This window comes from Marmota monax, unplaced genomic scaffold (genome assembly GCF_021218885.2).
Source record: "Marmota monax isolate L192 unplaced genomic scaffold, Marmota_monax_Labrador192_F-V1.1 WCK01_AAM20220418_F8-fsc00007, whole genome shotgun sequence".
Classification (NCBI taxonomy): domain Eukaryota; kingdom Metazoa; phylum Chordata; class Mammalia; order Rodentia; family Sciuridae; genus Marmota; species Marmota monax.
This window is the reverse complement of record NW_026692781.1, coordinates 23,758,019-23,771,730: the sequence shown is the minus strand read 5'-3', so window position 1 is coordinate 23,771,730 and position 13,712 is coordinate 23,758,019. Positions and strand designations below refer to the sequence as shown.

General features: G+C 30.4%; 1 protein-coding gene across 3 annotated transcripts in view; it reads right to left on the bottom strand.

Annotated features, from left to right (window-relative positions):
• Positions 1–13,712, bottom strand: part of Gls (glutaminase) — a 77,253-nt gene that overhangs the window by 39,818 nt on the left and 23,723 nt on the right. For all 3 annotated transcript variants that reach the window (XM_046447269.2, XM_046447270.2, XM_046447268.2), the window contains exons 7-10: positions 9,908–9,966; positions 1,995–2,027; positions 1,849–1,907; positions 30–96 (exon numbers count right to left, since the gene is read on the bottom strand). In XM_046447269.2, coding sequence (XP_046303225.1) covers positions 30–96; positions 1,849–1,907; positions 1,995–2,027; positions 9,908–9,966 — 218 coding nt within the window. The remainder of the gene's footprint in view (positions 1–29; positions 97–1,848; positions 1,908–1,994; positions 2,028–9,907; positions 9,967–13,712) is intronic.

Sequence of the window (13,712 nt, the reverse complement as noted above, 5' to 3'; positions counted from 1 at the left end):
ATCTAAAGTAGAAACAAAAATTTAAAAACCTTTTTTTCTTTTAAGTAGTATCCTATTGCAAAATTTCGATCTCCACTTTCTCTTTCTGACTGAAACCTAGAAGAAAAAACATTTATTTACTTTCTGTAAAAATACGCATGTTCTTTACTTTGTATAGAAAAGTACAGTATGAATAACACTGAACTAAGACTCAGAACTATTTGAGCTATCTAGTTTTAATACTGTCAACAGGCTTGTTATTTGGTCTTGAGAAGGTCTTAAGTGCTAATCTTTCAGTCTTAGTTTTCTCAGCTATAAAAGGACAGAAATTAACTCATGTCCTTTCTGATATTCATATTTTATGAACAAAGAGGCTAATTTTAAAATTCTCAAACATGCCATCATTAAAATACACTGAAAATTATAGAATCCGGCTTTTCCCAAGAGTACAATAGTTAATTCCAACTGAGCAAATCCACAGAAGTTTCACGGAGAGAAGAACAGATAAAATGGATCTCCTACAGGACTATCAGATTTCAGGGGGAAGTCTAGGCAGTAGCAAATTCCATGCAGCAAAAACAAAGTTATAAAAGTACAAAAGACAGAACTTCATTGAGTAAAAAACATTTTGATGTATCTGGGAAGTGGTATAGGAAGAAGAATGAAAAACATAAAACTAGAAAAGGAAATTGGACCATATTATTAAGACTAGTGAATGCCAAAAAGTGTAATGACTCTTGACTGTGCACAAAACATAATCTGAAGCTGGAGACTATCATGTTAAGTGAAGTAAGCCAATCCCCCAAAACCAAAGGCCAAATGTTTTCTCTAATAAGTGGATGCTTATGGTGGGGGTTGGGGGTGGGGCATGGGATGAGAGGATGAACTCTGAATTGGGCAAAGGGGTGGGAGGGGAGGGGGTATGGGGGTAGGATAGATGGTGGAATGAGATGGACATCGTTACCATAGGTACATGTATGATGGCACAAATGGTGTGACCCTACTTCTTGTACAACCAGAGAAATAAAAAATTGTGCTCCATTTGTTTACAATGAATTAAAGAGCATTCTGTCATGTATAACTGATTAGAACTGATTAAACACACACACACACACAGAGAGAGAGAGAGAGAGAGAGAGAGAGAGAGAGAGAGAGAGGCGCGCCTGAAGGCTTTCAAACAAGTTACTTAGTTAGATCTACATTCTATAAAATAGATCACTGTGACATCTGTTTGGGAAACTGGAAAAACGAAAAGATGAGTGATATATCAAGAAATGAGAAGTGCAGAAAGTTGAATTTAAGCAGTGGTGACAGAAATAGAGGGACACTAAACATGCACATATTTTTAACTATCTAAAAAGAAATAGTAAGAAAAAAGGAGACAAAATATTAATCAGAGAATAAGTATAAGTGAAATACAACTTTTTTGTAGGCTGAAAATTTCAAAACAACAAATTGGAGTAAAAATAACATTAGCTAGGCACAGAGAGATAAAAGAGGTGAGACAGGTATTATAGGCAAAGAGAAAATTGAATAAGTGCCAGTAATTTGAGGTAAACTTGGGGTACCTCCTGATTCTATGGCTATGTATAAGAAATTTATTAAAACCATTTAAAGCGTTTTTAAATGTTCCTGTCATATAATTTAGAAATCATTTATTTCCTTCTATGATTAAATTTTAATTATTTATTTACTAAAGTAAGTCCCAGGATCAAGAGCACATTAATTCTAAAAATACTACTGTATATAAACATAATGTATATAGGAGAAGTTAACAAAGCAGTATTAAAAATAAAATTCTATAATCTGGATTATTTTGTTAAAGAGGCCTGACCAACTATAAAATCCTAAGCCACAAATCAGACTCACGTTGCATTACTGAATCCAACATATTCATTACCAGCCATCTTATTCAAAAACTGCATCACCTATAAACCAAAATTAGGACGTATTAGTAACCAAAAACAAATATATAAAGAATGTAGAATGAAAATGGAATTTTATAATGCACTTACATAATCAAATTTTTCAGCATTATTTACTCCTTGCTGTGAAGAAACAAGATATAAATATGTTAATATACACACCACCAGAGTTAAGTTTCAAGCTAACATAATATAAAATTTCAAATAGCTACCATTATAATTAATACAATGCATTAGTACTTTTAAAACTAGGAAATACTTCTAAAGTAATTTAATATTTAAACATTTTTACATGTTCTTTAACACCCATATGTTGAGAGAAAAAAAATCAAAATTACAAAGGGAATGCTTTATTTTAAGTATATCTTTACTCAACCCAATTTACAGAATTTTATACCCAAGTTATCCTGAAATTCCCTTATCTGTCATGACAGTACATAATCTGACAAACTGTTTGTTATTTAATTTCATATTTTAAAAAACTTAAAATAAAGTTTCACCTTAAAAAGATTTAAGCATATATAAACAATAATTTCAATTAAGAATAATCTATTTATATTTTTTAAAAACCTTAAACCAATATTAATTGAATTAGAAAAAATGAGTTATGTTGCAAAACTGACTAATCTCTTATAATTCTACAATATGTAAACATTCTGGATACATTTAGTAGTGTGGAAAAAGCTCTACCCTTAATATTTTTTTCATTTTTTATAATAATACTTGAACTTAAAAAACTATATTTCATAGTCTCTAAAAATTAGCCATAATTGTATTTCACATTATGCCAATTGAGAGTGTGGAAGATGTATTGTTTCATCACTTCTATTTCTGACAGTTATCTACTGCAAATGTCATTAGGTCATTAGGAAAAACCTATGTAATGTAGATCAGTTCAAGGAGCCAAATGGTTTCATTTTACCTCGGCGAAGTTTACAAAGCAGTAAGTTGTAGATCTGAAATCAAACGTATTAATTGGTGATATGCACCCAAGAGAAACAATACATCTCTAATTTCTAAAACAGGCTTAAAATAAAATAATTTGACAACTAGTTTTTAAAACATATTTACCCTCAAAAAATCCAAAACATATATTTTCAAGTCCTATTATGGGAAGAAAACGTGTTCCAGAGTACTGTTTAATTAAATAAAGCCAGATTCATTCTCCACTTACGAGAAGATGAGGGTATGGCTGATAATATGTGAAACCCTACAAATCAACTTACATAAGAAAGAAGTGCAATCACACATATACAATCAATAATTGGAAAGAACACCACAATACTGCATCAAAATTAGGCATTAACAAAATTTAAGATAAGGTAATTTAGCAACAGTCAGATTGTAATCCCTATCTACATATTTAATGTAAAGCATCCTTTGATATATTTTAAGCTTTCTCTCCTTATAAAATAGCAGAAATTAAATGAAGAAATGTACTCCAAAGCTGTTCAATGAAAAATAATTAAAAGAAGAAATTACCAACTTCATTGAACTGTTGCAGTTGTCAAAATATTCCATAGTCCTAATGCTGTAAAATATGTAACAACATTTAAGCCACAAAAACCTTTTTAACCTTAGAAAAAGCACAAAAAAAAAAAGAAAGAAAAAAAAAAACAACTCTTTGATTGGAAAAGGATGTCAGCATTTGCACTGGGATGTCACATGGATAATTACTGGTTATACAATTAATCAATATAAAGTAAACAAGTTATATTGAACTTTCATTCTCTGACCTAAACTGTACACTATGAAAATGTAATACAAGTTTTCCTTATTGAGCTCTCATGTTTAATAGAAAACCATTTCAATTCTAGACTGTGGTCACATATCACATACTTGGTCAAGTTCGTGGCTTACTCAGTTAAAGTACACTTAAGGTTTGCTTTTATGTTGTTTTTAAGAAACAATGACTATTAACCAATATCTATCATTATACAATACTTTTAATAAACTACTCAAAATGCCCTGGGTAGAGTATGTAGATAGGGCAAAATAGAATAATGAATGATTATGTAGACTAAAGTAATGTTTCTCCTCCAAATTTCTCCACTTAAGTGTAAAGACATTTGATTAACATTTACCATTATTATCTACCTGGAAATTGCATTTAACTGAAGTCAATAAAATACATATGCCTCTGTATCTCTTAGAAAGATTTCATGTGCCTACCCTTAGGCTAAGAGTAGGTACAATGTGGCTGGTCATATTATTCTGTTATGTTGTATATGTTTGAATTCTTTTAGTTAAAAGTTAAAGGGAAAAAATTGAATCAATAACAATCTATACTATTTTACAAGATTGTTCTTGAGTATTTTCTTTCCCCTTTGAAATAGTCATTGATTTTTAATTCATACATCAATATTTTCTACTGATAAAGTAAGATGGGAACTGATTTCCTTCTTATTTTTAATTTTTACAGATATGTGAGTTGAAAAACCAAGCTTAAAATACATGAGCAGACTAAAATAGAAAAAGGTTTGTTTCTGGTAATGTCACCCATTTCTTTATACACCTGTTATCTCACCAAGTCAAAAGTCACCTACCTCATCACAACAGAATTCACACAATAACTTATCCTCAAAAATTACACTACTCCTATTACCTGACAATTCACTTAAATCCTCATTCAGTTTGATTGGAAACAAAGAACTGGAAATACAATAGGACGTATCAATCATTACTCTGATTCACATACTCAATACCACTGACTTCGGTATTTCAAAATGTTCCCTCTTATGGTATCCAAGAGGTTTTTAATAAACCAAAGCAGTGCACCATAATAAAATTTAGGACACATGAGTATGACTGTTTTTGAGAACAGGATGACACCTAGATCATAGACAAATTAATTTTAAGAAAGGTACATATGGAAATATACTGGAAACTAATTATCTTAAATTATCCATGTACTTTTTTCCTTCATGTATCCAGGGATATATTTATACCAGTTTGAAGATCACAACACAAGCATTATTAGATACTGTGTTAATTTAATTTTGAAAAAGTTACAATAATCTGTAGTAAATATAGTAGGAACATTTAAATTGGGCAAAATATATTTACTGGCTGGGTGCAGTGGCACACACCTGTAATCCCAGGGGCTCAGGAGGCTGAGGCAAGAAGACCAAAAGTTCAAAATCAGCTCACCAAAAGCAAGGCACTTAGCAACTCGGTGAGACCCTGTCTCTAAATAAAATACAAAATAGGGCTGGGGACTCGGTTCAGTAGTTAAGTGCCCCTGAGTTCAATCCCTGGTACCCACACCCCGCCCAAAATATATATATATTTACTAAAATTTCTAATCAATTTATCACATGCCTTTTAAAAGCAAATCATGTGGTTTGCGTAAAAAGGGTAATCAGATCCTGATACCAGAAAATTATACAAAGTTATTTTTCTTTAAGTATACCTATCAATTTACAGAATTTACATTCTTTAAAGAAAATTATGAGTGAAAATTTAATAAAGAGGCACTGAACTTCAATAATATCTATGAGAAGAATTATATAATTATATTGGAGAGGGTTTTTTTACACTGTTTTTTCACAATGTATTCAACAATTAATTCATATCACTATTAACAAAGACATCTCCCAGAAATTTAATATAAGAATTGGCTCAACTAAAGTCAATACATTAATCAGAGTTATTTTATAATAAACTAGATTACATTCATAAAGTAGGGTGGTGAAAATCAACTAAAATTAGAGATCGTAGAGGAAAAAGGCAAAGAGATAACTGAAAAGGATTTTATAAAATATGCTTGATTTACTCTTGCCACAGAAAATGCTTTAAAGTTCAACTGTACTAGGTGAATTAAAAACAGATGTTACAGGTAAAAAAAAAAAAAAAAAATTGTTCTAGCTCTAGTGTTTTCATAGATTAGCCCTAAAAATAAAAAAAAATAGTGGATTCAGTTGGTAAAATTCTCTTGTATTTTATTCTCAAAAGTGTCACTAACATAAACTGAAGTTTAAAAGAAAAAAAATATATATATATACACATATATATAAAATCTTGTCTTCCAAATGTTACCAAGTTCAAGATATCATCCATTACTCTCTAGAGTCACAAACCTCCCTAAAAATGTGGCCAATACACAAATCCAATCATGACCAAATGGAGGATTATATATACATTAGCTAAACTTGTCTTGATATTTCATAGAGATGATTAAATTGTTTAAAGAGAAAAATAACTCAATTTTTTAAATTCAAAAACATTTCTGATTTTTAAGAAAAATAAAGTTCTTCAAATGATAAAAACTGGAAACTACCACTAGAATAGTCATATAAACATGGAAGATAATGTATCTTACTCTATTTCTAAAATTTAAAAAAAAACAAAAGTGTAACAATTATTTCGCAGTATGTTGCCCTCATCTTCCCACTCTAACCCTTAAGTTATCAGACTAACTTTTAAACTAAAACTAGGTGAAACTTTTACCAGTGAAAAGATAAAAAATTACAATAAAGATACCACTATTTCTCCTAGACATTATCTATATTCCTTTCAAATTTATTTTATTCTTTTCTTTAAATCAAGCAATCATACATTATCAACATCATCAAATAAAACAGACTGCAACAAAAAGTATTCCTTTAATGTTAGTAGCTACCATAGAGAATAAGTGAGGACGTATTGTAACCCTTATTTTTTTTAAAATTATGTGCATTTTAAGTATAAAATGACATTTGTTTTTAAAAAGGTATTTACCTATACAGCTTTGTTTAAAATTTTAAATATTGGAGTTTTCCTATAAGCTTAGTAGTTAAGAATTTATGCAACAGGTTCCTTCTGTCCAAATTCTCCTTTTTTCCACAATCTGCTAATCCTTTTGAACATTTGTTCTGCCTCTTCCCCCATTTCCTGAGGATCACCACCAATCCTACAAGGAAAAAATATCAATACTACAAAATTATGAAATAAAGAGTCTCACGAAAGACTCTACTTAATTTGTTTTCTTTCTTTTTTTTAAGTTTTGGGAGGGGAGTAACATTAGGACAAATGTTTCAATGACACAATAATAAAGCCCTGAATTTTGAATGAAAAAAAAGATCACAAACAACCCTAAAGTCAACTAAAAGAGATAAAAATAGAATTTGCAACTTAGTAGCCATGATAAAATATCCATACTTTACAAGGCCCTAAAATACAAGGTCCTTGGGAAGGTCCTATTTCCTTACAGAGAGCAGGAACTGACTTATATTCTATAACTACATATACCCCCTAAAAAACAGATGCATTTTTTAAGTCAACAATCAGTATCTTCTGTATAAGTAACAGATTAAGAAAGTCATATTTCTGCTTTTTCTGGACAGTGTAAACTATACTAGTTCAAGTCAAATGTCATCAAGTGAAACAACAAACACCTATGTTAAAAATGGCACAGTAAATTCCAATAATAAACAGAATATTGAGAGATTTAGTCGAAAGCCCATTCTACTGTCGGTGAAACCTGTCACTCTTGTTTCCTGAGGTATACAAAGAGGACTAGGCTTGACAACTTCTAAGGGGCTTTTGGCTATGGTTTACTACTTGAATTTCCAACCATTACCAATTGGTAAATATAATGTGATCATTTAGCTTGTAGAGATCACATACAGGTATTTATATAAAATATCAAATTATTTCTTTAAAAGGTCCCAGTCAGGGTGCTGGGGCTATATCTCAGTGGCAGAGTGCTTGCCTAGCAAGTGTGAGGCACTGCGTTCAATCCTTACCACCACAAAAAAAATAAACAAAATAAAGTCATTCTGTCCATCTACAACTACAAAAAAATTTTAAATATATAAAAGGTCAGGGACCTTTAAAAGGGCAGTTGGTTTTTACACAGGATTGTACTCAGGCTGTACACTCCAAGATTTATATAAACTTTGGTTAAAAAAAAATAACACTTTGATACACATTCTAAAACAAACAAACAACAACAACAACAAAAAAAAAACTCAAAGAAAGTGATCCATATCTCAAAAGCTAATTTCTGACTTTGTCAGTAAATTTTAATTTTTATAATTTAAAATCACTGATCAAATTTGCAAATTTAGGATGACTCAGTTAAACTTTTGCACTACTGATCACTTAACCACAATTATGTTAGGGGTGTGTGTATTTAACTGTTTCTGATTGCTCCATGTTTCTAATTGTAATAATGTGGTTCAATGTTTAGCTTATCATTTATAACTGAACATGGATAGTGAAACTAATGAAGTGATGGCATGATATGACCAGACATGCAATTACCACATGCAGCATTTCAGTTCAGTGGACTAAACCCATGAATCATTAAACAAAACGATTTTTGACTGCATGCAGTTAAGGAAGTATTCCATTAATCATTCACATATGCCCTTTCTTGAAAATGCTATTGGTGTGCTATGTTATTCTTTCTTCAGTGTTAGAGGAGAAGCTGGGTCTTCCAATGATCTGTGAACCCCCTAAAATCTACGTAAAATCATAATATGTGGACAGTTTTCTGGAAAAGACCAGAAGTGGTTGAGAACCATGCTAATGTTTTTAAAATCAAGCACTAACACACACATTATACTATAATAATTTTCCTTACTTTTGAATTACTTGTTCAAATATAAATTATTACTGAGACTTGCTTATCATAACATTTACTGAATTTAATTATAAGGGCCCATTTACTTGTGTATACTCCATACTACAATGTAAGCTACCTAAAGGCATAATTATACCTTGCACATAATTGCATTGCCATTTTCTATAGTTTCTTTCACCTCAGAATGAAAACTTTCTTAGTAAAATAGCCATCAACACCTATATGTAATGAAGGAAGTGACAAATTTCCACAACCTATGAAAATTAGTTACATTTAAAAATATTTGACTATAATATCTACTTCATTAAAATTTTAAGAATTAAATATGTCAATCTTAATAAAGCATTTGCCCCCATAATAGCAACTAAACACATATATTCTTAAGATAGTAGTCTTCTATTTTAAAATTTTTTCCTCATAAAGTTATAAAACTCATGAGAGTTAAGATAGAGTTTCTTGTATACAAATTAAGATGAATTTGTGAACTGGGCCAAGGGTATCATTTATCCTTGCACATTGCTTATTCAACCAACGTACCTCCATCCATAATAATGTATTTACAAAGCCATTATGTTTTTATTCTAACTTGAAATAAATACACAGTTACTAAAGAAAGTATATAAATGTTCCAAACACAAATAAAATTTATTTCAATAAGTAGAATTTATAACTAGAATTAAAAATCAAAATCTAAAATTGTGTGATAGAAAAAATCTATCATACAATTGAACCATTTTCAAACACTTTAAACATTTAAAAACATCACAGCTTCCAATTATTAAGGCAAACCAAACACTAAAAAAAGAAAAAAAAAACAAACAATGTAAATGTCAAGGCATAAGAAAAATAACATAACTTAATAATTGGAATAAGCCTTGCTTATCTTAATTATGGCATGGTTTAAGTAAAGCAAATGAAACAATTTCAAATGAAAACTGTGATTCCAGCTCATGAGAGTATGAAACACTTGAGAATATTCAATAGTAAATGTACTTTGTCTTAAACACAAACTATTAGAACATTTGTTCTTACATATGCTAATAATAAACATTAGGCAATAAAATGATTTAATTCTAACACCTGTTCATTCTAGAAGAGCCAAAAGGAAGAGAAATTTAAAAAAATACGAAAAATTTAAGAACAAAAACCTCTGTGCTTATTGTTCAGCAGACTTTTTAAATCTTTGCCAGATCTTCAAGTCAAGAGGTAACTAATTCTTGGGATTTACAATGAGTCATCTGCTTTAAATTTTGCCTTTAAATTATGACATTATTTATTTTGGAATAAATCAAAATTCTAACCCTGTACCACAATATTAATTTTTTAACACTAAGAGAAAAATTTTCATAGCCCTACCTAAACAATCCAAGATTCATCTTTATGCCTTAGTTATTACAAAAAGTTTACTAGATTAAAAGAAACATCAACATCTTACCTTTATTAATGAAGTCACAACAATTGCTCCAGCATTTACCATAGGATTGTGTGGTTTATCTGTAAAATATAAAAGCAATAATGGCATTTCACTATAGTACTATTTTCTTTGATGTACTTCTCATAAACATTAACTCTTTTAAACATAAGTCTATTATATAGTAGCTGTTTTCTTGGAGGAAGTTCATATTTTGAAATCAGTTACATATCAAACCAGTGCTTTATTTTTAGGACTTTGTTCTAATAGTCATATAGTCAAGCAAGGATTCATATACAGATTCAGGAAGTAATAATATAAAAATATATCCAAATTTCCTAACTCACATTCACCAGTTATGTGGCCCTCAGTCCCTAGGCAAGTAAACGAATCCCATCTCAATTTTCTCCTTTGTGAACAAGGTAATAATAGGAACTTATAACTCTAAAACACATGAGATGCTCAGAAAATGTTTGATACCCACCAAAGCACTCAATATATTAAAAATAATCTTGAAAAACACATGTGGTGTGATCCCAATTTTGCTTTTAAAAAAAAGTATTTTATTCTTGTGCCTATGTATAAATACATACCTACACAGAACAAAAGAAACACAAGTGATACACATAAGAGAGTAAGATTACAGTGTATGTAAATCATATCGTTTCCTATACTTCTGGACATAAGGATGTTCTCTTGCACAGTTTTTTAAAAGTTACTTAAAATTTTAAGTTCAACCAAAATGTTATCTATTCTACTTCTTACAATAAGGAGAATTTTCAAATCTCAACTGATTACATCCTCAATTATTGCACAGCAAAAATGTCAAACACAAAATTCTTGAGAGCAGTGAAAATATCTATTTGTAAGCATTATTCCTAATTTATCTGTTTGCAGCAGTGATTTATTTCTTAAGGAACAAGTCCTTATCTAACTTGACAAAGCTAGCACAGTATATAAGTTATCTCTATATTACTAGTCCCGTTAAACAGAGTTAACATATAAAGCAATTCCACTCCTGGGTATAACACCAAGAGAAATTAAAATGTGTCCATACAAAAACTTGTATACAAATGTTGACAGAAACATTACTAATAAAATTTTAAAAAATGAAAACAACTCAGATGCTCCATCAGCTGAAAAGTGGATAAACAAATAGATACAATGGAATATTAGAAAAAAGGAATAAAGCTATGCCATGGATAAATCTTAAAACATCATTTTAAAAAGCCAGTCATAAAAGAGCAAATATTATATGACTGCATTTATATGAAATTTCCCAAACAGATAAATCTATAAGAACAGAAAGTAGATTACTAGTTTCCTGGAGTAGAAGAGAATGAGGAATAATGGCTAAAGGGTAAGAGATTTCTTTAGGGAGTGATGGAAGTGCTCTAAAATGGATAATAGTAATAATGATTGCACAACTCTGTGAATACAGTAAAAGCCAATGAACTGTATACTTTAAATGGGTGAGTTGTGTTATATGTAATTTATCTCATTAAAACTGTCACACATTTTTTTTTAATTTTTTTTATTGGTTGTTCAAAACATTATAAAGCTCTTGACATATCATATTTCATACATTAGATTCAAGTTGGTTATGAACTCCCAATTTTACCCCAAATACAGATTGCAGAATCACATCGGTTACACATCCACATTTTTACATAATGCCCTATTAGTAACTGTTGTATTCTGCTACCTTTCCTATCCTCTACCATCCCCCCTCCCTCCCCTCCCATCTTCTCTCTCTACCACATCCACTGTAATTCATATCTCTCCTTGTTTATTTTCCCATTCCCCTCACAACCTCTTATATGTAATTTTGTATAACAATGAGGGTCTCCCTCCATTACCATGCAATTTCCCTTTTCTCTCCCTTTCCATCCCACCTCATGTATCTGTTTAATGTTAATCTTTTCTTCCTGCTCTTCCTCCCTGCTCTGTTCTTAGTTGCTCTCATTATATCAAAGAAGACATTTGGTATTTGTTTTTTAGGGATTGGCTAGCTTCACTAAGCATAATCTGCTCTAGTGCCATCCATTTCCCTGCAAATTCTATGATTTTGTCATTTTTTAGTGCTGCGTAATACTCCATGGTGTATAAATGCCACATTTTTTTTATCCATTCATCTATTGAAGGGCATCTGGGTTGGTTCCACAGTCTAGCAATTGTGAATTGTGCTGCTATGAACATCGATGTAGCAGACATTTTTTTAATTAAAAAAATTCAAGAGATCATAACAATGAATAAATTACAGCCTAGTTTCTTTCACTGTGATTTGGTAGTTATGCTTTTAAAATTGTGCATTTTGGACCTTGCCATCCCACCACTGGGTGTATTTATAATCCAATCCTGATACTGAAGAGAGATATGCCCTACCATATTCACTAAAACACTATTCACAACAGCTGAGATATGGAATCAAACTAAATGTCTATCAATGGATGAATGAATAATAAAAATGAGATATGTATACACAATGGAATATTATTAACCCTTAAAAAATAAGGAAATAATCATTTACAATAACATGGTTAAATCTGGAGGATATTATGTGAAATAAACTAGGCACAGAAAAACAAATTCTGCATGATCTCATTTGTATATGGAATTTTAAAAAGTTGAACTCAGAAGCAGAGATTAGAACGGTAGTTAGCATGGCTGTGTGTACCCAGCTGAGGTTGTGGCTCAGTGGTGGAGCGCTTGAATCGCACATGTGAGGCACTGGGTTCGATCCTCAGCACTGCATAAAAATAAATAAATAGGGTCTGGGATTGTGGCTCACTGGTAGAGCACTTGTCTAATAAGTGTAAGGCATTGGGTTTAATCCTCAGCACCACGTGAAAAATAAATAAACAAAATAAAGGTTTGTGTACATCTACAGCTAAAAAAATTCAAATAAATAAATATGCTGTGTTCATCACTAAAAATAATATTTTAAAAAAAGAATAACAACCATAATTTCTTTATCTATTCATTATATTCAGATTAATCTTAGTTTATTGTCCCAATCATAAAATTAGGGCATTATTACCAAATTTATTTTTTAAATTTTAATAATGCTAGATACACAGACACAAATGAATTCATACAGTATGTCGTTTCACCACGAATCTACCCTTGAAATTTTAAATGTAAATAAGATCTTCAAATTGTGTCTTGCTTGGGCTGATCTAAACCAAGACTCAAGAGTACAGAAACAATATAGAAATCAGGAAGGACTGGCTTAGTGAGGCCTTTATTTTAGCATTATTTTCAAAACTCCTGGTATTAACTCAAGTTTAGAAAAAGTCTAGGAATACCAAGGTAAAACCTCATTAAACTTTATATTGCAGTTTTTACTGTAAACCAGTGCTAAAATCCCAAGTTCTTTTCATGATTTTTTTCTTATATAAATTATAGTATCAATAAATCATATTTCTAAAACCATACATGTACATGCCAAAAAAACTTACTTAAAATCTTAAATACATTACCCCAAGTCCTATTTTATTTTGTTTCTGAAATACTTAAAACATTCAAATTCCTACATTTGTTATTTTCTGCTCTTTAAATATGTCTCTCAAAATTAATCAATTCACCAGAATCACCTAAACTATTCTCCTTTGCTTTTCATACAAGAGTACAATTTTTTATAAAACATTTTATCTTATTAGAGTAAAAGTATTAAATTTTCAATATTAAACCTGGATGTCAATGAGTTTAATAAATAAACTGCTTCTGTATGCCACCATTACTGAAGATGATAATTTACACAAATCTGCATTGAATCAGGTAAAAAGTTTAGGGTAAAATTGATAAGAGAACATAATTGCTCTAAAAA